Source organism: Triturus cristatus, chromosome 6 (assembly GCF_964204655.1).
Source record: "Triturus cristatus chromosome 6, aTriCri1.1, whole genome shotgun sequence".
NCBI classification, from domain to species: Eukaryota; Metazoa; Chordata; class Amphibia; order Caudata; family Salamandridae; genus Triturus; species Triturus cristatus.
Genome location: NC_140589.1, coordinates 1,791,743,612 through 1,791,769,292, shown reverse-complemented (window position 1 = coordinate 1,791,769,292; position 25,681 = coordinate 1,791,743,612). Strand labels below are relative to the sequence as shown.

Sequence of the window (25,681 nt, the reverse complement as noted above, 5' to 3'; positions counted from 1 at the left end):
GGGACACCCACTGATGTTATGTTATGTTATGTTAAACGGGGTTTTGTTAAGCGCTCAGCTACTCAAGCAGAGTGTCCCGGCGCTATCAGACCCGAAGCCACAGAGCTCTGAACAGGGGGGGGGGGGCTTATTGGCTAAAGAGCCAAGTCTTGAGCTCTTTTCTGAAGGACAGCAAGCTCTCACTCATCCGTAAAGAGAGTGGGAGGGCATTCCAAGCCCGGGGCGCAAGGTACTTGAAGGAGCGTCCACCAATGCGGGCACGCCTAATTGCTGGGACCTTGGAGAGAGATAGAGACGCTGAGCGCAAAGCTCTGGCTGGTTTATAGAGGATAAACCTCTTTCTGAGATAACTAGGGCCCATGCCATGAAGGGTTTTAAAAGCAAGGGTGAGCGTTTTAAACTCAATGCGCCTCTGGATAGGCAGCCAATGAAGGGTTTGCAACAGGCCAGACGCATGGGCGCGATGACCAAGACCGAAAATCGCCCGAGCGGCCGAATTTTGCACAATCTGCAGGCGCGAGAGGAGAGACTTCGGGAGGCCCAAATAAAGGACATTGGCATAATCAAGCCTGGATCCTATTAGGGCCTGCACTGTCGTCTTCCTGTGGGCAATGGGGAGGAGGGGAAGGAATTTTCTAAGTGCTTTCAAGACCCCAAAACACTGGCCAACCAGACTCATAATTTGTGGTTTCAGGGAGAGGGAGGTGTCCAGCTTAACCCCAAGATTTTTTGCCACCGGTGTTGCATTAGAGGGGGGGACATGTCCAGCGGCCACCAGGATTTCCAACACGTATCAGGGGGACAGCCAAAAAAGAGAACCTCGGATTTATCCGAGTTGCATTTGAGTTGATTCATTTGAAGCCAATTAAAGACTGCCTCCAGACAGCCTTTGATGAGAGCACCATCGAAGTCCATATCTTTCTCGCATGAAAAAAGGAGCTGAGTATCATCAGCATAAGAGACAATCTGGGCACCGAAAGACTCCGCAAGTGCCGCCAGAGGGGAGATATAGATATTAAAAAGAGTAGGACTCAGGATTGATCCCTGAGGGACACCCACCTCCATGGGTGGCACTACAGCGGAGTGTGGGGGTGCCCAGACTGTTTGTTGGCGGTTGGACCAGTTGAGTACCGTACCACCAATACCGATCTCCTCAAGGCGCGCTAGAAGGCGGCCATGGGGGACGGTGTCGAATGCCACCGAGAGATCAAGCAAAATCAGCATTGCCTTCCCCCCAGAGTCCAGGACTTCCTTAATGGCCTCAGTCACCTCCAACAGGGCCGTCTCCGTGCTCATGTTGGCACGGAAACCGGACTGAGTGTGGTGCAGAATACCATGGGACTCAACGAAGAGCGAGAGGACAGACTGCACGTGCTTTTCCGCAACTTTTGCCAAGGCTGGGAGCAAGGAGATAGGTCGATAGTTGGCATGAGTAGTGGGGTCTAAGGACGGCTTCTTCAGCAGTGGTACGACCATCGCTTGCTTCCAGATGGACGGAACTGTGCCTGTTTCTAAGGAGCGGTTTATAATGGGGTTCACCATCGGGTTTAGCACATGGGCCACTTTAGCCAACAGCTTGGCAGGGCAGGGGTCCAACGGAGAGCCCGATCTTATTTTTAAGAGTAATTCCAGAGAGTCAAGAGGTTGGAGAGGAGGGAAACTCATCAGGCTGGGTTGCCCCTGCTTAGGCACCTCAGACGGGGTATTGGGCCAGGACAGTCCTCCCAGGTCGAGAGAGGAAAAAGTAGCCTGAATACTCCTGATTTTATTGGAGAAGAAGCTGGCTAATTGAGAAACCCACGTCTCAGAAAAGGAACATTTGAGGGAGCTGGCAGCAGGAGAGGTAAATTCTTTAACAATAGCAAAGATTTCCTTGCTAGTGTTCGCGGCTTCTTCAATCCTTTGGGTGAAGTACGTTTTTTTGGCTACATAAATTTCTTTATGATAGGCCTTAATACAGGACCTATAGGCCTCCTTTAGTGAATCTAAATAGTTGGCACGCCAAGCTCTCTCGGCCTTCTTACAAAGCCTTCTACTGGTATTGAGAGCGTGTGTGAACCAGGGGCCAGAGGCACGTGAGGATTTCTTAAGGGAACGCTTAGGCGGGGCTAAGTCCTCCAAGCACTGTGCTAGCCATGTTTGAAAGCGACAGAGGTCCAGTTCTAAGTCCCCGGTGAGAGAACAGGGGTGAGATAGCCTATATTGCTCAATCATCTCAGGTGTGACTAGATGAAAGGGGCGTGACAGGCGGGACTGACATCCGACAGGCCTACCCGTCACCCCGAACAGGGACTGAATCTTAAAAGTTAGTAACGAATGGTCCGACCATAAGACGGGAAGAGGAGGTGCAACAGAGATGGGAGAGGTGGAGAAGATCTGGTCCAACGTGTGGCCTTTATCGTGGGTCGGCGATATCACGTAGGGTAGAAGGCCCAAAGGAGCAGTGATATCAAGTATATGGATAGTGTCAGTGGCAGCCAGAGTATCAAAATGTATGTTAAAATCGCCCAATAGGATAAAATGTTTAAATTGAATGCTCAGAGTTGATATTATAGTGTCAAGCTCTTCGCTAAAAGATCCCAAGGGGCCTGGAGGTCGATATATCAGCAGACCGGCACAGGATTGAGCCGGCGAAAAGGAAAGGCAAAAACCCAATGCTTCAACCCCGTGGATTTCATTCGTGGGGATAATGGAGCATTCGTACTGTCTATCTATCAGCAATGCTACACCCCCGCCCTTTCTGTTCATCCTGTCTTTTCTAAGTATGTAATAGTTGGGGGGCAAGGCATTAGCAATATCTGGGCCTGACGTATCATCAAGCCATGTTTCAGTAAGAAATAGACAGGCTGGCTTGAAATCGGTCAGGAAACTGAACAGATCTTGAGCATGCTTGCAAGCCGAACGAGTGTTTAAGAGAGCACAACTGAAAGACCGATCGTCCGAGTTATGAGTCGTCGTAGTGGTTAACTGCCGACTAAGCTTGGGAGCCATAGGCTTCACCCAGTCCCATCCCAAGGACCACCCGCACCCTGGACAGCTCAGATTCTCCCCTGTATCAAGGTCACATACCCCACAGTTGCTGTGCAGGTCAGTTCTTAAAGCACGCAGCTGAGGGCCAGTGTAATCCACTATTCCGCACCCGTCCGCATCCGGGACGCTGACGGGCGCAGACGGGCTTTCCTTAGGCGCTCCTTTGGCGCGGGAAAGGCGCCTCCGCAATGCGTGTCCGCTGCGCGGAGTCATCACCTTCTAGTTTTATAGTTCCCGCCCGTGAGGCAGCAAGCCTAGTCCGCCGACCAGCGAGCCTGCCTCACTCAAGATGGCCGCCGTCCCCGTGCGACTATCCCGCTGTCCACTGACCAGCGAGAGGACGCCCAGAGAGCACAGCAGGAAGGAGGAGAGCGCGGAGCAGCGAGAAGCCGACACCGGAGAAAGTGACTTCGCTCCGCTGCCCCAGGTAAGAAGAGAGTCCCCTAAGCCCCCAAAACACAGCGAGAGTATAGGAAAGATCTCCCGGCTTTACGCCTCAGGAGAGAAGGTGCAGCAGCAAAGGCAGATTAAATACACTTCAATACACTTCACATAAGATACACCAAAGATTTAAAAACGATAAAACAATAAAATCCAGTTTTTAAGATAGCGCTTGTCAATAGTGCAAAGTAGGCAATCACCATCCTCCGCCAAAGAGAGCTCACACCAAGGCAGCCGCCCAGGTAGAGTCCGTGGCAAAGGTCTGATCGGGGCAGGGCAGGGGAGCTAGTTTTATAGTTCCCGCCCGTGAGGCAGCAAGCCTAGTCCGCCGACCAGCGAGCCTGCCTCACTCAAGATGGCCGCCGTCCCCGTGCGACTATCCCGCTGTCCACTGACCAGCGAGAGGACGCCCAGAGAGCACAGCAGGAAGGAGGAGAGCGCGGAGCAGCGAGAAGCCGACACCGGAGAAAGTGACTTCGCTCCGCTGCCCCAGGTAAGAAGAGAGTCCCCTAAGCCCCCAAAACACAGCGAGAGTATAGGAAAGATCTCCCGGCTTTGCGCCTCAGGAGAGAAGGTGCAGCAGCAAAGGCAGATTAAATACACTTCAATCCACTTCACATAAGATACACCAAAGATTTAAAAACGATAAAACAATAAAATCCAGTTTTTAAAATAGCGCTTGTCAATAGTGCAAAGTAGGCAATCACCATCCTCCGCCAAAGAGAGCTCACACCAAGGCAGCCGCCCAGGTAGAGTCCGTGGCAAAGGTCTGATATCTGAAGGATACGGTCAGACCACTGCAGGGATTGACTGCTGCAGATCAGACAGGCTCAAGGAGTCCGTCGGTCAAGCGGTCAGAATGTAATCCCTACAATAAGGGCGGTGCCTGCTCAGGCACCGCCATAGGAATTACGATGGCCCTTTCCCTCTGCCGCCATTGAAAGGCAGCTGGAAAGGGAAATTTGGGGGACGCTAACAGGGCCCCCATCCCTCTGCGGCCTCCGCTATGAGGCCTGGGGGTGCACCTGTGGGGTCCCCACAAACCTCCATGCCCCGTATGACAGGCACTGTGAGGTGCCTGGCACAAGGTGCAGGGATGTTTAAAAACATGCCTTTTGGCATTGGGGTTTGTGCTGCTGGCCTTTTGTGGTCCGCAGGTCAAGCCGAAATGCTAAGAGGCATGTTTCTCATGCCTCCACAGCAGTTGGATCCTAATTTGGCGGTCAGAACCACCGACTACCTGTTGTCCGGTCCATTTACCACAAAGAAGTCATAATCGGGCCCAAAGTGTTACCTTTCTGACAATTGTTGTTTGACCTCACCCATGCCTTTCTCACAGTTGAGAGCAGAGGGTCAGAAGACCAGCACAAATTAAATGGCAGTGTAACCCCCAACTGTTAAAGATTGTGGTCAGGGGCAGCATGAGAGTGTACTTGCTACCATGCAGTGATTGTCCATTCTGAACTTTGTCTCTTGCTCCGCAGCTGCAGTCCGCAGTTAGGGCTTTGGTTTCCTTAAAACAAACGATTCAGTTGCTGAAGACATTCGATGACAATGCATACTCTAGCTTTGCATGTTCAGTAATAGCCAATTATTATCTGTAATTGACAAAAGACAAATAAGTTAGCGAACTTGTGAGAATATGATGCAGGACACTAATGGAAAAGAGTACCAGTACTTAGTGTACCCAGCAATAACACAAGAGAAGAAGGAACGGATGACATAAAGTATGACAGAAAGATGACACATAGAGTGTGTATATGCAAGACACACACAGCTTCCCAATATGTAAAATAATTCTGATACACCATAGTCTAAATGTAGACATCTTAAGGTTGTGTGCAATGATGGTCGGCGACTACTACCAAGTTTGCAATGTTGAGGTCTCACAAGAACAAAACAGGATAAGGGACACTTCAGTAGGAAGGTGATAACCTACGGATACAGATGAGATACATGGGAATGGTTAGACTAGAGCTATACAATAGATACCTGTATACGGTTCAAAAGGCTAATGTTTATTTCACTGACTCCTGGGCTTGATCAATAGCGAATGCCTGTATAAAATTAAACAAAACCTACCTGCAAGGGCATGATCATGAGTCTTCTAATCATTGTGAAATACAAAATATATTATTGAACAAGACTCTTACTCTCCCCTTAATAGTACCCATTTTATCCCTCTGAAGCATAAGATGGGGCCTCAGCTACACAATACCCAATGTTATTTAAGTTCATGTACTACTTCTGCAAACCTTTTTTTTAAATCTTTTTTTATTTTACTTTATTTCAACCGAAGAAAATGATATAAACATTCAAACATACAGACACAATATCATCACTCAACTGTAGTTCTATTTAGTCAGAAATACCATGCATGGCAGATTGTGCCACATCCTCAGATATCATGCCATGTCTCTGAATTCCTTCATTGAGCCCCACTCCTTGTCAATTTTCCTCGGACAGCCCTGGGCCACATACCTTGTGTGATCAGCTTGCATACAACAATTCAGAGCACCAAGGTAGGAGTTTCGCTACTCCCCCACAGCCTAGGTATGTATTTCCTGATGACCAGGAGAGCCACATTGCCAAACAACAAGGTGTATTTAGGCAGAGTGGTTAATTTTGGTCCTATTACCAGTTTTCATTCCGTGGAATCTGTCAACCTGCGTCCAGTCCGACTGTAGTCTGCAGCAGTCCCTTAAGGCATGGAGTAGTATCCCTTGTTTACCACACCCCTGCACATTTCTGTCATTGACTTACTTTCCCATGCAGAATAAACCAGTTCTGTGTATGCTTGAGCAGTAGTTTTATTTTCAGCAGTCTAAACCCTGCTATTATGGCACCCCTTTCAGATGACGACATGCCTCCCTCAAATCTTCATCTGCTAGTCTCCCGAGATCACATTCCCAGGTGTCCCGCAGTACGCCAAGGGAGGCTGGCTATTAGTCAGTAGTGTCCTGTAAATTTGTGGAATGGCATGTTTTTGCAGTTGTGTTGCTAGTAATTGATGCTCCAGTAGAGATTCATCAGCCACATCATGCAGTATCCCTCCATAGCCAGCGAGGGTGTGTTTGACGTGTGTATAGTGGAAAAACTGGTTGTCCAATAGTTCATATTGCTTTTGCAACTCTTCAGAGAGGACTCTCTGTGTGCCCTAGATATCACCCATCTTTGTTATCCCTATCCTATCTAATTGTTTCTTTCCCTCAAATACTTACAGATCCATCAACTTATAGTATTCCCACGGAGAGGTCTACAGTGTCACCCTTCCCTTCTATCTCAATTTTGTTGCGGCCTTATTTCCATAGTTTAACACCAATTCTGTCAGTGACGGGTGTCGCGTGACTCGGATCCTACCATACAACCTATGTACATGCTCCCCAGATCCATCACCTGCCTGTCTGCCATAAATGAGGGTTCTTGTAAGGGGGGAAAGCCCACTCGTTCACCATGAGTAGTTGTGTCACCCAGTAGTACAGCTGGAGATCAGGTCCAGAGTGTATTTTGGAGCATATGAAGGAATTTGGGCAGCACAACCTTTTTATACAGGGCTGCACTGTCCATTAGAGACTTAGGGAGTTTCTTTCAATGCCCCAGATCTTGCTTCTACTCGTGTAGGACTTCTCTTAAGTTCTGTCCTGGGAATTCTTTGTGGTCTAGAGTCATGCAAATTGCTAGGTTTTTGAATCCCTTTAAGGACCCCTTCAGTAATATGGACAGTCTGTCGGGGGTTTCTAGTGGTTTAAAAGAAATGCCACACACTTGTGCCAGTTAATGCATACCCCTGAGTATTTCCCGAGCTCTAGGGATGGAATGTAATGGGCCTGCCAGGTATAAGAGCATGTCATCAGCATCAAGGAAAATGACATCTGGCCATTCGTGACCCACACGTTAATCCCTGTATCTGGGCATCTACCGGTATCCAACATGGAGTGGCTCCAGTGCCAGGGCAAACAGCAGAGGGGAGAATGGGCATCTCTGCCTCGTCCCTCGACATTGTCCCATTTATTCTAACTCTGGCCACTGGGTTAGGGTATAATAAGCGGATCCAAAAAAGGAAGTCTGGCCCAAGACTGCCATTAAATAACTCCAGTAAACAGAGTCAAAGACCTTTTCGGCATCCAAGGCCAGCAGAACCGCTCATTGCTGCTGCATCTTTCACCTCGACAGACATCCGACCAACTGTCAAAGGTTATAAGAAGTGGATCAGTAAAATAAATCCTGACTGATCTGGTGTGATAAGTTTGTCAATCACATACCTTAGGAAATTGGGCAACTTTGACCTTTACCTCTCTATTTAGCAGTGATTGGCCTTTTTGCAGCACACTTTCCAGCAGGATTGCCTATTTCATAATTGAGAACAATGGTAGCCAATCTAAGATCACTGGGCAGACGCCCCTCTGACCTGGCCTTGTACCTCAAGGTTCCTCTACTTATCTTCCCACACATTTAATGAATTTGGGGGGAAGCCATTGGGCCCAGGAGAATGGCCCCTCTGAAGTTGTTGAATTGCCTTCCACATCTCTTCTAAGCTTATTTTCCTGTCTAGCGATTTTCAGTCCTACCGGCTGAGCACCGCTGGTGATATCTCTCCCATAGATTACTGCAGCCCAGCCACTGACTTCCCCATTCCGGGTCGATATAAATTTGCAAGATGAACCAGGCCTTGGCTATTCCCTCTGCCATGTATACTATCTCCACCTCCCTGTTAACTACTGGGTGGATCAAGCACATCCCCTCCTCGATACCGTTGATCCATGGGGTGTGTCTCTTTCCACATATCCATCAATCCCATGGTTGTGGTGAAAGTCTACAATAAGGTGTCCACTTCTGACTGTTGGCCACCTCTGATGAGTCTGTCAAAGTTACCCTACATGGTGGGTTTGGGTCCCCCCCAATAGCTTTACCATGTCTGGCACCTGACCTAGTCAGTCACCCATATTTAGAAGCATCAAGGACTCGAGTCTAAAAGTCTACCACATCTGCCCTGAATTGCTGTATACCACACTCCTGGGTCCTCCCACGTCTTCGAAATTACTTGTAGAAGTGATTTACAGACCAATATGCCTACCCCCTAGGAGCCCATGGTGACGTCCGCGTGAGCCAGGACCTTGTAGCGGCCTCTTCCTAGGAAGGCACAATTATTCACAACCAGATAGGTCTCCTGCAATATGATATCTAGGCTATTTCGTCGTAAGAACTGTGACACTACCCCTCTCTTCAATCTATTCCCCAACAGTTAATGTTCCAGGAGGGGATTGTGAGCCCTTCTCCCTCTGGTAGGTCCCTCTCTCGTACTCATCCCTAAGGTTGGCGTGTATCTCTCTGGATTGTCCACATCTGCGTCCCTGTGTGTGTGGGTGTCTGTGTGCCGAGGAGTTGATCACTTTTTGATGCATTTCTATGAGGACTCAGTGGTACCATATTTCCCCATCCTCCAAACTCATATCCCTATGCCGTACTGCCTCATGCTGCAGGCTTAAAAATTGCCAGCTCAATGCCTGAGGTGTCTGTGCCCCCCATATAAACCACATCGAACCTTAAACTTTGGTTGTCCACACAGTGAGTCTCTGCATGGAGTCCACTCCCTGTGGTAAGAGTTGGGCTGTAGTGGTATAAAAAAGAAAACTGTGTCCCTCCACCACGGGCTCCTAGGTCTCCTTGCACCGGTCAAATTGCAGCAGATCCACTGTGACCCCCCATTAGTCCTTTTCCTCTGGTTCTGGAACTGCCTTGCCCCCCCCCCCCCACCCACAGTATTTCCTCTGCTTGGCCATTAAGTCTCTGGACCTGGACTGTGGCCAGAGATCTACTGGTCGCCATCCCTCCAGTCATCCCCACAGTGCTTCTGCTTTCTGCCTCTTTAAAATTCTGTAATATCAGGTAAAGTGTGCCAACAAGGGATTTTGTTCAGAAAATATAATTTCTTATGAGTTATATTTAAAACAATTATTAAATAGTTCAATGTTAGCAAATCTTGAACCAACAGTAAAATAAAGTGAATAACTTGTGCAATAAATGCGCAGAAGATCAAAACAACAAAATAGACACGGAAATATCTTATACTCAATATATAAATGTATTTGGCAGGGTAAAATCAGAAATGAAATTAATTCAATGCATACACATGAACAAGGTACAAAACACTTTGATCTATAATTCATGAGTGAAAAACACCCATTCCTAGTTTAATCAAAAAAGTGACATATATATATATATATATATATATATATATATATATATATATATATATATTCACTGAAAAAACCATAGGTTTCACACATGTTATAGTTAGCGGAAATTTTACTGATAAAAAACCAATGAAATTGCCCCGTTATAGTTAGTGCTGGCAACTATAACTCACGCGACCGCAATCTTCTGCTGATGACATATGTGTCTTTATAAAAAAAAATATTTGTAATATATGTATAGCTAAAAATGTATGGAAGAAGACATGGGCAAATAAGTGTCTAAATACAGTATTAGCATCAGCAGAGGATTGCGGTCGCGTGAGTTATAGTTGCCAGCACTAACTATAACGGGGCAATTTCATTGGTTTTTTATCAGTAAAATTTCCGCTAACTATAACATGTGTGAAACCTATGGTTTTTTCAGTGAATTTGCAAGGTTTTTTAAATGCTAATTCCTAACTATAACGTGTGTGAAACCTATGGTTTTTTCAGTGAATTTGTACGGTTTTTTAAATGCTAAGTTACTTTACGCCATTCGAGGCGTGCGCGCCCACTTAACGCAGTTCGTTCCGTGCACGGTTTTTATCAACTTTAATAAGCCCTGTACATTTGGTGGCCTTCGGCAACCAAAAGCACAGGGGGTGGGGTCAATGTGGATAGTGTTTTTTTTATTTCGATTTTATAATTTCATGTTGCCAAAATTTAGTTTTTTTTCATAAGTCATAAGCTCTGTACGTTTGGTGGCCTGCGGCCACCAAAAGCACAGGGGGTGGGGTAAGTGTGGATAGTGTTTTTTTTTTTATATTTTTTTACCGTACGCTTACGGTAAGCGTACGGTAAGCGTACTCGGCGAAATTGCCGAAAAAAAATAAAACCGTTTTTGCTCTTGGGGGATGTTTGGGGACTCCCTCAACATGACTATGTGGGAGGGAGTTGTCAAAACAGCCCCGTAACATGTTTTTGGCCATCATGTTTGATAAATAACACTCAGTGCGAGAGACAAAATGGCGGACGCCGCTTCCTGGTTTCGGCCGATTCGAATGTTTACTAAGATCTAAGAGCCAATCAGAATCGCGCTCGCGCACGCCACCGTACGCGTACGGTAAGCGTACGGTAAGCGTACCGTAAGCGGGCTCAGATATATATATTGATTTAAAGGCTATTTTCTCAGAATCTACTGAACAGATTTACACCAAACCTACAAAAGGCACTTCCTTGACCTAGGGACTACCTCTCTGCCAAATTTCTAGTAATTCTGTTCAGCCGTTCGGGCTGTAGCTCTGTCTAAAGGTCCTATGGAAAAATGCATGGGAAAAACGCGTTTTGGGACCCCCCTTTTATCTCAGCCCCCGCTTGACGAATCCCCCCGAGACTTTCAGGGTAGGAGCGGAGCGTAGCGCCCCACCTATTTTGAGAAATTCGCGAGGATTCATCGACCGGCGCCAAAGTTATTCAAAATAGAATGTTGCGGATTTCCTATGGAAAAGGGGTCCTAACTATAACTACCTACTGGCGACCGCCAGTAGGTAATATATATATATATATATATATATATATATATATATATATATTGTGATCAAGGCTGCGGAGACGCAGCCGAAACGCGTCATGCTGATTTTGTGATTGGGAAAATAAAAAGCATAATCAAACTGCACTGCTGTGGTCCGTACCTGCTTTGATAATTACCAAGGAAGGTGGTAATCCAGGATTGTGTTTCTTGATATATATATATATATATATATATATATATATATATATATATATATATATATATATATATATATATATATATATATATATATATATATATATATATATATATATATATTCTAATGAATACAACAGTCACTTCAAATACATCAATTATTGGGGAAATGGACAGTACAGTCTTGAATAGTGTGAATCCCTCAGACCATCTTCAGGACAAAAGAAACTGTATATAGCAATGACCCTTTTGACAAAAAGGCCAATCTGTAGAAACTTTAGCAGAATTGGTTCAATTTCGAAGGCACTCACTGGTGCTCCTCACCTCACTCTGATGTATTGGTTGACAGAGCAGTGATGTCGATATCTTTAGACGTATAAGTTAGTCCTGAAATTCAATCTTTAAGACAGCCAATATTTACTTCGGGCAGATGGACAGACGGGCAGCAGTCCCCCAGTCAGTAGGTGTAAAATTCTGTAGCCTCACCGGTAAGGGCATCGTGTATTTCAATGTTGCCTTCTATCAGCGCCATCTTTTGCTTTGTTGAAATAGCACCACATAGCTCGTACCTTCTAAAAATTATCAGGGAACATCATCATCATCATCTTCTTTTCAAACTAGAGGTCCTGAGGATTGGGTTGAAATCCTGGTAATTCAGAATTTTTGCTATGTAGGGCCTGTTTCTGTCTCCCGGACTGGGTGGTGCCCTAGGCATCCTGTGAGCCTCTCAACCACAAACTGGGTGAAGAGATCATCCTGCCACATCATGCTCTCAACAAATTCATCAAGGAATTGTTCCGAGTCCTTTCCCCTCACATGGTTCCGGTAGACATCAGTCAGACGTTGTTGTGGTGGGATCTGCTCTCCACATCTTCAGCTCTGGTATGAAATGTTTGGATGCTTATGTGGAGGTACTAAACTTCTTTTTGCAGGGTTTTCAATAAATCTGAGTGCTCCTCTAGGGTTTGTTCAATGGTGGACACTGTAGTACAGATCTTTTTTAAATCAGCCCATAGCAAGGTAATATTTAGGGCCACTGTGTCGATCTTGCCTTCCAAAGCAGATTAAGGGCCATATGTAGGTGGCATACAATTTACCGATTCTTAAATACCGAATTTTACCGATTCGGTATTTAAGAATCGGTAAATTGTATGTAGGTAATAATTCGGTAAATGTTACCGAATCGGAGAAATTCGGTAATTACCGAATCGGTATTTACCGATTCGGTAATGAGGCATACCTTCCCATTGATTCCTATGGGCCTGGAGGCCCATAGGAATCAATGGGAAGGTATGCGTCATTACCGAATCGGTAAATACCGATTCGGTAATGGGGGGAGCACATTCAAGGGTGGCAGGGTGTCACATTGACACCCTGTTGCACCCCTGATTCCTGCATGTGTGCACATGTGGCGGACATAAATGCCCTAAGGGCATGTATGTCTGCCACATGGCACTCTTATTTCAGCAAAATATTGCTTTTTGCAATGTATTCGGTATTTATCACCAACCTATATTTGGTGGTAAATACCGAATTCTAATTCCTACACAACACTCATTAGAGTGTTTCCTACATCTCATTTCAGGATTCGGTATTTACCGAATCGGTAATTTTACCGATTCGGTAATTTTACCGATTCGGTAAATTACCGAATCCTGAAATATGCCCCCTACATAGCAAATGCCTAAATACCGGTCGGTAACGGGATATTTACCGAAAATCGGCTGTTACCGACTGGTATTTGGCTTCCTACATATGGCCCTTAGTGTCTTAGATTCCCTGCATAAGGTCCTTCAGCAAGTGTTTTAATCCCCCAAGCCCAGGACATCAGGAGTTGGCAGTGGCTTTATACGTCTCGCATCTTTTCGTAAAGCATATATCTCTAGCCTTGCTGCTGGCAAGTTGTGTGTACCATTGCTCTGCACAATTTTTGCACAGGAGGTCAGGGGAGAGTCAGTGCACCTGTTACATCATTGTAAATGCCACCAGTTAGGGCTTTAATTTTCTTCAGCGCCTTTGTTTTGTGTACTGATAGCCACCCCCCCCATGAAGAGAGCCTTGTTTGCCTCCTTATATCAGTGGGCCACTAAGGACTTTAAATTCATCGGTGCCCATGTCCCCGAAGGACGTTCTCAAGGCATGATCACCTGACCGGGCCCCGGCAGACATGGTGGCAGCTCAGGGGCCAGGAGTCTGTTATACTGCTGCTCAGTCTGGGTGATTGTGTGAGAGAATGTTGGTGAGTGGAATGTTCATGTGTGTGAGAGTCAGTTGGTGGATGGGCTGAGCAGCAGCGAGGCTCCCCCTGGTGGGACTCTCTTCTTGTAACATCTTACCTGAATAAATATACCTGAAGAACCTACATGAATGGACTACTTTTATTTACAACAGAGGCTTTAACTATTCTCAATGCCGGGAGCTTTAAATATCTTCAGCGCCTCTGTTTTATGCAGTGGCTTGATTCCTCGAACAGCGGAGATCACCCAGCTCACTCCATTGTCTTGGCTGACTTTTGTGGGTTTCAGATTAGCAGGCACACAGCTGCAGGGCCAACCATGCCCCCACTTGAGACTCTTTTAGTGGGTCAGGCCGCATGCATCAGCCAGGCATCCTACACCGGAGTGTGCATCCAACGCATACGTCACATCAAGGAGTGGGATCAATCCAGTTATCCCTCGCTGTTGGCAGTGCCCTTCCAAACCTGGCATTCTTGTCTGTCTAGCCAGTGACTTCCACTCACCACCCGCGCTCCCAGCTCCTTAGGAAGGGGGTCTGGCTCGGCTGCCTAAACTTGTTATCCACGCCATGGCACAAAACCTTTACTGATATTTTGGCAGTCAGCTCCATTGTTCACAGCTGTTGTCCCGGTGTCCCGAGCAGCTCTCTAGGTCTGGTCTTTGCACGGGGTGCGTTGTTCACAAAGAGAGCTCTCACTTAAGATGCCATGATGCTTCGGCATCCAGACCATACCCTTTCTATAAAATGTTTGTTTGTTAAAATGTCAATCAAAGGGTTGTGCTGATGAGCATGTCCAAATACAGCTGTGAAAAATAATTGCAGAGTTTAGATTTTGTTGCAAGTGAAAAGCAGAAGAAGTACAAACATGTCTCTGCTTGTAGCTTTTCAGCCAAATTAGAACAGGATATATTTTATAAGTATTTAACCAGGACAGTGGCAGAAATGTTCTGGAAAGCTTCTAAAAATAAACACAGGGATCACCTTGCCTGGTAGTTTGGACTGTTCCTAATGGAGTAGGGTTGAGACTGATTTGATATGGCTAAGTCCAATAAGGTGGCAAGTGAACTAATAGTTTGGAATGTTAGCCCGAGCGTTTTCCAGTGGTTAGACTTATTGCAGGCATTCCCCCCAATACCTATTTTGTGTTTGATAAAATCCATTGCCTATCAACAACTTCTTTGCTAAACGCTTTCTATGAAACACCATCTCAAAAAAATGTATCACTACTTTTTGTTCAGCTACAAACTTTTTCTCCACCAATGTACTCACAATGTCAGTTATCGCTATTGCATATCTTACATGTTCTGGCAACACATTAAAATACAACAGAAAATCCACCCCTACCTTTTTCCATATCATTTCAGGACAGCTGACTGGTTTTAGGCGACACACGACGGGTTAGTAAACATAAAATAAATAAATAAATAAAATCACTTACCTGGCGCTCAATTACGGAATAAACACTCTCTATTTCCTTAGGGTCCTAGGTGCAAACCCAGTGATCTAGCTCACCTGTGTCTCCTTCAATGTTAACAGGACAACGAACCAATGTGCACCTGTATCCACTGTAGCACAGAAGTTAATAAAAATAGGGAGACAAATCCTTTGGATTGCCTTAACCTATCTTGAAGCAGCTTGTCATACTACACCATCTATTTACAAGCATTCTCTTTGACTGTAGACACTTCTTTCCTAGAGTTAAACTCATCTTAGAACTGTGCCTGATGTCTCAAACTGAGGATGGTAATCCTGCTGTTGGACATATATTCTTTGCCTATGCTACTCCTTCCATTAACATCTAAAATACTTCAGAAATATGCTGTTAAATCAATTCTGCTCCATGTGTTTGTGACCTGTCAAATGTTCTCTCTCTCCCTCCTAGCTTTAAAAGCTTTTTGTGGCAATGCAAGAAGCACACAAAGTGCCTCACAGTTGTACAGACATGTAAGGATACAGCTACAAGGGCCTGAACCATAGTCAAATTTGTTCTAATTTCAATATTTGTCAAATTGTGTTTTGATACTATTAAATATTTTAGGAAATTCCTGTTTTAGTTTTCTTATTTTAAAATATGTGCTTATGGCTCTCTGGAAAGACTCAATTCCTAGTTATCCCTAGGTGACAAAGGTCCTGAAGAAACTACTCCTGCTATCTACCTCAGCAATCCACCAGCTGTTCAAGCACCATCAAATTCTTTAACAACCTTAATCAAAAATGTTGTTAGTGTTAACTAAAGCAAAGAGCATAAAGAGGAAGTTAAGATAAAAGAGGAAATTGTTCCCTACAAAAGTGTTTCAGTTGTAAACAATAACTCACAATAGTAATGACTTCACGTACTTTGAACAAATTATTAGCATCTATCCCAAACTGAGAACCCTCATATGCTTTTTAATTGGAGTGATTCTTGGTTTCCTCCTAGTATGGCACATGACCATTTTCTTGGTTTTCTTGACCCTTCATTTACTGTCTTGTATTTCTCACCTTCAAGTCTACACCAAAGAAAGCAACTGTGGTTGACGCTGTCCTCCACATGTTATGGAAGTAATGATTTTCCTACCAACCTCAATTCAATGTATCCATCACAATTTAAATAAATTCTCTAAGGAACAACAAAACAGACCTAGTGTTGTGAAAATGTAGCACTTAGGGATTCATTATGATGGGGGTCCCACCGCCATCTGTGACTGCGTTACTGCCCGCCTTATTATGAGGGCAGACGTATCTGATAATACCTAAAATGGTGGTGGTGCCTCCTAGGCACCGCCGTAGGTATTACAATGTTCCTTTCCACTGGCCCATTCATGGCGGTGAACCCGTCATGAAGAGGCTTGCAGAAAGGGACATTGGGGGCCATAGCATGCCCTGCTTCACCCCTGGGCCTCAGCTTCGAGTCTTGGGGGGCACCTATGGAGCCCCCTACATATCTATGCACCATTTGGCAGGCACCGCATGGTGTCTGCCACGTAGTGCAGGGAATGTGTGATGTCCATTTTTTGTACTGCGGCATGTGCTGTAGCCCGCAGCACCCACCACAACACAAAATATAGACATCGCGACAGCCGTGGTGGCAGTCGCATCCTAATTCGGCTGGCAGGACTGCTGATTTGTAGTTGGGCGGTCCCATTTCCGAATGGATGGCGTTCGGATGTAATTCCGACCGCCATCCTAATCAGGCCCTTTGTGTTCACTCTTGTATTGCTTCTTTGCATAACAGTAGTCACACCAGGTACATATCTTGGATTCCTTAGCCGATTATTAGGGTAAGTTGACCTTGTCTGCAGACTGTTAATATTAAAAATAGAAATACTTGGACCTCATCTCGCCCATTGCCTCTCTCACCCCCATTTCTGCCCTTTTTTCTTCCTCCTCTTCCTCCCCATTGCTGCCCCCCCACTCTTTCCTTCCTTTTCTCACCCTACCCCATCACCCCTGTTTTACTTTGATGTAGCGGAAATTGCGTTTTATTTGTAGGGGTGCATTATAACTGCCCATGTAGAGCGCACCCTCATATAATATTTTGCTGTGCTAACATGACTTGTTAAAATTGTGAAATGTATTAACTTGCAGTGTGATGTGTGTAGGCCATTTAAAAATAACACGTGGAAAATGAACGCGGAAAGTAAATATAACTAGCAGAAAACATTAACGTGAAGAATTTGTGTTGTAAACTGACAATTATTCATGTACTAAATGGGTTTATTAATCGTGTCATTTTAAATGTATGTAAATGCATGAATTGAAATTGCCTTATTTCCTATGCAAATTCGTAAAGCTTATTTGATGCTTTCTTATGTTAGCTAAATTTTGTAGGCCTGAACTGCAGTTACCTGAAAACTCTCACTTTAGAGTTAATAGTCTGAATTTCATGTGTGTCGTGAAATTTGTTCTTTCTCATGTTTTGTGTTGCAGGTGAAAGAAGAGTTCTTGTTAGCTAGAATAACATCTTTGTTTTACTAGTCAGGCAAGGAGAGAAGAAGTTACAATCATGTTGCTTGAGTCGATAAAGGAAGGTCATTGTGCTTCACAGGGGCGAAGGCCTGGGAACCAATGAAAAATTGTTCCAAGAGAAGAACTCAGTTGTCCCATGGAAAACTACCTTTATGACGGCACCCAGAGCGGATTGCGTGACCCGAATTGAATCTTGGGAAAGTTGCCTGTAATACTGTGATGTTTGGAGTAGGGAAAGTGCCCACTTCTTCTTCTGCCTTTGGAGAGAGAACATCTGAGAGCAAGCTATGTCTTGGTAGCTTTTTGCTACATGACCCATTAACTACAGGAGACTTCTTAGGAAAACTCGACAGGCTGACACATTTTTGCTTTCCTTCCTGAAAATGCTTAAGTAAGGATGTCACGTTAGTGCTAGTGTAGGGATAGATTAATGCTTTTCACTCACTAACCCTCGGTGCAGGGAAACCTGGATTCATGCTTTCTGATCCTCTGCATCCTGCTTCTTGAATTAATTGCTTTGTTTATGCTACATCACCTTAATTGGGTACGCAAATTTGGCTTTATACTGATTCCAATGTTCTTTTACACTCTCGTTTTGAGGTGTCTTAATGTTCAGCTATTTTTGGCTTTGTAATGAATTAACTACCTTCACGTAGCTGTCTGTGGTTACTATGTGTTTAAGAGGATTCTTGGTAGATTGATTGGCTTAATAATGAACTTTTCTCCCCTCTACGCTTTCATGCTGCTAAAAAGAACCATTGGATTGTGTCTCTAGAATAGATTCAGAACTTATTTAACCAGACAAAAACTGAGGAAGGGCAAATGTCCACTTAGTAGATGTACTCTATTGAAGATATTCCACCAAATGCATCCATTAACTGTTAGATATACTTTTGTTCACTTCTATAAAGGCATCGTAGAACACGTGTACACTATTATTAGAAGCTGATGACTCTCTAAGAAGTTGAGGCTTAGTGATGTCTCTGCCTTCTGACAATGAGTTGATGTTAATATATCTCATTTTGTAGAAAGACATTGTCATGTACCTCAACACTAATCGCCCTACAGAAACATCCACCCATCACTTTTTTCTCATTGCCATGCCCTAAGTGTCTAGACATGAGTCCCGTGTTCACGGAGCACTGAAGCTGCTCCTCATGGGAACAGTCTGCCTTGAACTGCCAGGCGCGGCCCTGTCCAGAAGGAAGCATAAGCAACCACAGTCTGGGTTTGACCTACTGTTCCTGCTGGAACAGGGTCAAGACTGATTTGCATATAACTGGGTCCAAACTGAGGTGGCATTATGTGCAAAATAATGATGGACTAGTATGTGACCCAAGTAATTACCAGTGGCTGAGATTGGTTCAAGCAATCCAATACATACTTTAGAGCCTATTTGGTGCTCAGTCTCAAAACAACAAGGAGGGACTTTGTACCCTGGTAGATGGTCTGCTGATCCACCAGCAAAGTGGAGGCCATGGGCTCCAATCTCTTGAGGGTGGGACCAGGGACAGACTGGGAAAACAAATCTAAACCTGGCAAAAATGATCAAACCAGCCCTGATTTCTTTACCCCTCACTGTCTGTCTCTTTTTCTCCATCCTTCTCTCCTTATTATCTTCTCCCTCTCTGAGCCCCTTTTCTCCACCTACCTACTTCCCTCCCTCCCTTTTTCTCTCTCTTGAAGCTCCACTGTAACTGCTGCAATTTACCTCAGATATCATGAACAATTTGCAATGAGTTAATCTGATATTTTGAATTGACTATCGGATGTTGTTTTTTTTTTTTTTTGCAATATGTATATAGATGTATGGTGTTTTTATTTTCTCTCAGTTTGCTGACATTAATTCCTAAATAATTTCGACTTCAAAATCAATAAAATATGTTTTTTAAAGTAATTGTCTAGGATCACACAGTAAGGTCTAGTAGAAGCTGGGATTGAAGCAAGGTTTTTTCTTGGTTTCTGTCTACTGCTATTCAGCCGCTAAATGAATATTTCTTTCTCTTTTCCATTTGAGATCAAACCTTTGTGCTAAATGCTTTGTGTTAAGTTCTTTAAGGCGATAAATCAGTGCACTGTGTTAAATACATCTGGGTTTTGCAAGTTTACAAAAGATTGGAGATGGTAGTGTGTACGGAGGGTGGTATTTTAATGAAGAAGCAAGAATGAAAACCAGTCTATGTACCTATGGTCAGTGCATTGAGACCGCTCACACAGCTAAAAGTCTTTGTTCATTGTCATTCATTCTTTAATTAATTCATGCTCCACATCCACACTACTATTCATTCGTTCATTGTACCATGCAGCAGGGTCTCCAATCTCTATCCAATCAATAATTGGGCATGGTCCTAAAATGAAAAATATGCTGTAAAACGTACTATCTTTGTAATTTGATTTAAAAAATGTCTTTGTGGTGGAACACCCGCCTCTATAAACTCTCTTACAGTGTGTATGTGGTCAGGCTTAATTTGAGGTGGTGGTTGCAGGTAGAGCCTACTGGCACTTAGTCTTGGGGACCAGCACTTATTGTTGCTCAACAGACTTTGGCTCTGAGCAACAGAGAGACAAATACTAAAGGGGAAAGAGGGATGAAGCTAAAGAAGGGAAAACAGAGAAAAAGAAAGAAAGCAGGTTTGAAAAAGAAGCTGCAATAATGGGATAAAGGGATAGGGAGAGTCTGGTGTTAATAAAGGGGGCATGTAGTGGAATCAAAACTACGTAGCCCCGTCATTTGATAGAGCCAGCCGCAGACTTCTCAGCAAAACTTTGGGCACCACCACTTGTTCTCTTGCAAATTAAGCACTGGCTGATCTGACAAATTGAGTCAGGGTTTCTTTTGATTCCCAGTCCAGCCCTGACACGGAAATGAACAAATGATGGACAATAATAATGGACACGGAAACATCTGTATTCGTAGGCCGTAACTTGCATTGTTACTATAGTGCGCCGGGACACTATAGAGTGTCCCGGCGCACTATAGAGCGCCGGGACACTCTATAGTGCGCTTTACAAGTGCCATTTGATTTGATTTCTGTATTTGTGTGTTCTGATTTATAGAAAGGGCTGCCATGGATAGAGAGGGGACCATGTGTGGCTATACACGACAAACACAAGGCACCATTCTGCAAGTGGAAAACATTCTTTTGATGCATATATTTACCTTGGCAACCACAACTACAACAGGCCTTACGCCTGTTCCCGTCCCTTTGAGCTGAGCAGCAGATGCAATCAGTGTCGGCCTGGCCTTTTGGGCAGTATGGCACTACCAGATGGGCCAGCTTGAAAGGACCAGTGTGTGGGCTGTTTGTTTGGCCCATCACAGCCCATACTGGCCCTTTCAAACTGACACATCTGGCTCTGCCAGACTGCAAGACTGTCCGAAATAAGAGTCCAACACTGGATGGAGTGGTGGAAGAAGCTGCACTACTGACTCGTCCGACCTGAGGGCCAAGTTACCCACACTGCTCCCATGCAGTCTGCCGCCAGTCTTGCATCCCAGCTCCAGCCGCCAGTCTGGCATCCCAGAGGATGTGGTCCGTGGGCTGCGCTGCCGACTTTGGTGCAGGAAACCAGAGTTCGAGCCTCGGGGTCGCGTCCACATCCTGTGATTCTGGGCAAATCACTTAATCTCCCCGTGCCTGAATGTGTAATGTAAATACGGTGCTCGTGTAAAGCGCTCCAAAACCTTCGGTTCGAGTTCGCGATATATAAATATGCACAAACAAACAAACAAAAAAAACATGAAACAGATCTGAGCAGTGGCAGCAGCAGCAGGAGCCATGCAAGGTGATTGTGGAGAGCAGCGAAGAGATGGACTTCCTTCCTCTGCCGGTCAACACTGAAAAGAGGTTGTGTGACAGAGGCACGCATGGCTAAACCACGCGGGCCTCTACAACGCTGCCCAAACTACCAATGTGTTTGCACAATGCAATTTTGTGGCAATGACATGACTGGTAAAGGAATAAGTTTAGTAAAAATCACACCACAGCCCCCCCCGCCCTGAGCCCGAAAAACTACTCTGACCCCCAAGCCCTAAACACTACCTGACCCCCCTGAACCCTAAAACTACCCTGACCCCCCTAGCCCTGAAAACAACCCCAAAACCCAGAGCCCTGAAAACAACCCCGCCCGAGCCCTAAACATAACCCCAACCCTTAAAAACTACAACCCAATGTCCCAAAACCGGGCCCCAGCCCCACTTACCAGACCTCATCCTCTCCCGATCCTTCCTCTTCCTGTGTCTGCCCATCCCAGCATCTCGACTGAGCCCTGCCCTAACCGCGCAGATGTGTGGTTAAGGCATATGCGTAGTTAAGGTAAGTGTGGTTCCGCTTGCGGGGAAATGGCTAGGCCTGGGCGAAAATTTCGTTCCGTTCGCGGAAATTGCGATAATTTGACATTTTCGCATTCCGCGGAGAGCGCGAAAATGTCAAAATTTCCGCATTCCGAGCTTGGCGATAATTTGTTTCTTGCTCGCGCTGTAAAATAATACATACGATCGCCTTACCTGAATCCCTGCGTTCGCTGACAAGTTTTCTTGATCCGGTCGCGTCTTTCTTCTCGCGATCATGCACCGCGAGACAACTGAAAACAAGATGGCCGCGCCCGTGAGCAACCACATGGGTAAGTTGGCGAGCCGCAACCATGCAGAAAATCTCGCGAACATGCTGGAAAAAAACTTCCGCATCTTCGCGATATTTCCGCGTGTTTGCGATAATTTTTAACATTTTCGCGATAATTTGCGAAAGTGGATTTCGCAAATTCCGCCCACCCCTAGAAATGGCACGGGTGGCTCAGCTCGCGTTGTAATGTCCGTTTGCCCTGAAAAGACTGCTAAGAGCTTCAGCGGACTGACACAAGTGTGCAATGGATGAAGCCCTCCGACACAAAAGACCCACCCACTGAAGCGGTCTGACCCAAAGCTCTACTCTGTTAATGACAAAAGGTACTTCGCTGCACCAGACCTAAAAAGAACAGAAACCATACAGAAAGTAAATTGAAATACATAGAGAAAAGAAAAATGTAGAAATACAGTCCAAGCGTTCAGGTAATTGCGAGAAGGCACGTACGAATCCCACCCGAAGGCTCCTGTTTTAGCCCTACATGGCCATCTCTCCCCGTTTCTGCAAGACTTAAATTATTGCACCTCCTTTGAACAATGCATTGTATACATTAAATTCACCTCAGACGTTATATGGAAATGTCCATTGGTGGTAGCAGGAGTCAACCTTGCATGTTTTTAATGAACGTTGTCTTGTTTTCAGCATCCATCTGTGGAGAGAACCTTGTTAAGTCAATGACTTTGTCGTGGGATGGTTGTATCCAACTGTGGTCCAACGAGAACAAGGGTTTCAAGTACGGCACTGGTGCAACACGAGAAGGAGTGATGGTTGGACATTACACCCAGGTATACAAAAATTGTGCTCTGTATTTATTTATCTTATGGACTGACTTTGACCTGTTCTTTCATCAAAACAATGTAAGCCACATTGACTTAAAACAAAAGCCCTAAGAACACATGCTTCGTATTGCAATGTGTTTTAACAGCTAATAATGGCTCTATATTCTGTATGTCTTTAAAAGCACACTGTAATACAAACTAAAAATAGATTTGATAGGGTTTAAGGAACAAAGTTTCAGACCTTGTGATGAACTTTGTGTGTGTCTGTGCATATTATTCTGGAACAGCACACCATTGATGGATGGACGTTTCAGGTTCATTAAATGCTTAATCGGGATTCATTCCAAGCTAATGTATGGAAAATGTGTGTGTAAACAGTCCCATAAAAAGTATGCAAAACATTTTCTGTGACAGAGCTAATATTCATTTTGAATAGATGCTCCCATGTCAGATCAGAGGTTGGTGGATTTAATGTCAGCACCAGATTGCCAACACTGTAGTCACCTGTGTGAAGCAGTCTGCTTTGACAATAATGACTACACTCCGACATCTAATTAAAACATAAATCACTGACCACCTAGAAACAAATGTGTACCAATCACCCTGCCACCACATGTTGCTACTAGGTGTTAATCAGAGCTTCAATGAGCTATTCCAAAGGGCAGTCTACTCACTGCATATTCAATTCCAAGCTGAATGTCAGCAAGGCCATTAAATATGTGTATAAACATTAATTTACTTGATACATATTTATTGTGGATATCCTGAACCGGTGGGGGCAGAGATGTCATTACAGTGGCGGCTGGCATCGATAGGCATGGAGGCAGGCATGTGCGTGCAAAAAAATATATAAAAATAAACGGGAGGGCGCATATAAAAAATTAAAATATATAAAAAACACTAACCTCACTACAGGACCTCCTCGCTCTGGACCTCGTTGTGACTGCAGTGCAGGCCACAGCACCTCCCTTTACCAATCCTGACGCTACTCTCAGCAGCATGAGAGCAGTGCATTGATTGGAGGGAGCGGCCTGTCTTGGTGCACAGCGCTCTAGAGGCCTGCACTTGTTTTAACCCAGCTGTCTTAAGACAGCTGGGTTAGAGGTTTCAAAGTGCGCATGTTTGGCTGTCTAGTCACAAGACAGCCGGCCAAGACGACATGCGCACTTTAAAAAGTGCATGTACAGCCCACCCACCTCCCTGATGCTGCTCACACTAAACCCAGCCCAGCCCTGACTCTCGGTTTGGGACGGGAGGCTGATAATGAATTACCATTTTATTTTTCATCTCGGGGCTTGGGCAATTAAATTGGGCTATGCTCCACTGCTCCAACTAAGGAGATGCCCCTGTGTCAATGTTCCCTAGGTCTGCATTTCCGGGCTGCACTCCTGCTTCTAAGGTTTATTTATAGATTTTAAGCCAAAGTTGCACTATTATTAATGACAAGCTAGCTAACATGGTTAATACCACTAGATGACACCAGAAGTTGCATCTCCTCTCACTTTCCCAATAGGACACTTTTAAGTCAGGCATTTGAAAATACCTTTTGATTTTACTAAAATGATATAAATAATATACTTTCAGCCCTCTTTCACTATGACCTCTTCACCCATTTGTCTATTGTTTTGTCTTTCACATTTTTCTTCCATCTATTACAGTACAGCATGGGCCAATGGGTGAGCCCAATTCACCCAATGCATAACTTTACTGAGTGACAGAATTCTGTCCTTTGACAAGGAGCACATCTACACACAAAGTAGCTTCATTCAATGACTTTTAGCCAGGTTTACAAAACTAGTACTGCTAAAGCTAAAAGGCAGGAACCCAAGGCCAGACTTACTGGCTTTGTCAGTGCTTGTGTTGTTTTAGGTCTGGCGTTAGACAAGACCTTTTGATTTCTCCAGTCCTCATCATCTATTGATCTGCTATTGTGTCATTCACATATTTCTTTTGCCCACTACAGCCATGGTATCGGGCAATGGTTTCTCAACAATAAAGTTTTACAAAAACTATGACAAAACAAAACAAGCATTGACAAAGCCAAAAGGCTGGCCCCCAGTGCCAAACTTATTGGCTTTGCCGATGCTTGTTTTATTTAAGGTCTAGTGTTAGCCAAGACATTTAGATTTATTCAAAATGTTATGTGTAATATGTTTACATAGAGGGGCTTTTAGACATCTCTCATCAGGGAAACGGCCACTACAACGCGGCCGTTTCCACGCAGAACAGTAACCACGCATGCATCACAACGCATGCATGGTTACCACGATAGCCTTTACCACGCATACCTTTACTACGAGATACATAGTAAAGGCATGTGTGATAAAGGTAAGGGGGCTTGAGGGGGTTCTCCCCCCCCCAAAAAATAAACGGGAGAAAAAAACGGGGGGTTACCCCCCCAACAAAAAAACTCACCAGTGGAAGTCACGATGAGGAGGCAATCCGCGTCGTTAGAGGAACTGGAAAGACACTTCCGGTTCCTCTTTACGACGTGTGACCTGACATCGGAAGAACTTGGAGAGGTAAGGGGGATATTTGTATTATTTATTTAAAAAAAGGGATGATGGGGTTGTGTAGAACAGGGATAAAATATTAAGGTTAAAGGGACGGGTATTTATAAAAAGGGTTTGTGGGTGGGAATCAGAGCGGTATGTGGAGAAGGGGAAGGGATCGGAGATAACCATTAGCAAGAAAATGCAATTAACATGCATGGTTTAACAACGA

General features: G+C 44.8%; 1 protein-coding gene across 1 annotated transcript in view; it reads left to right on the top strand.

Moving 5' to 3' along the window:
* The window catches only part of LOC146822011 (cysteine-rich secretory protein 2-like), a 326,571-nt gene that overhangs the window by 179,635 nt on the left and 121,255 nt on the right, over window positions 1-25,681 (top strand). The window contains exon 4 of the mRNA XM_085609951.1: window positions 22,821-22,963. Coding sequence (XP_085466077.1) covers window positions 22,821-22,963 — 143 coding nt within the window. The remainder of the gene's footprint in view (window positions 1-22,820; window positions 22,964-25,681) is intronic.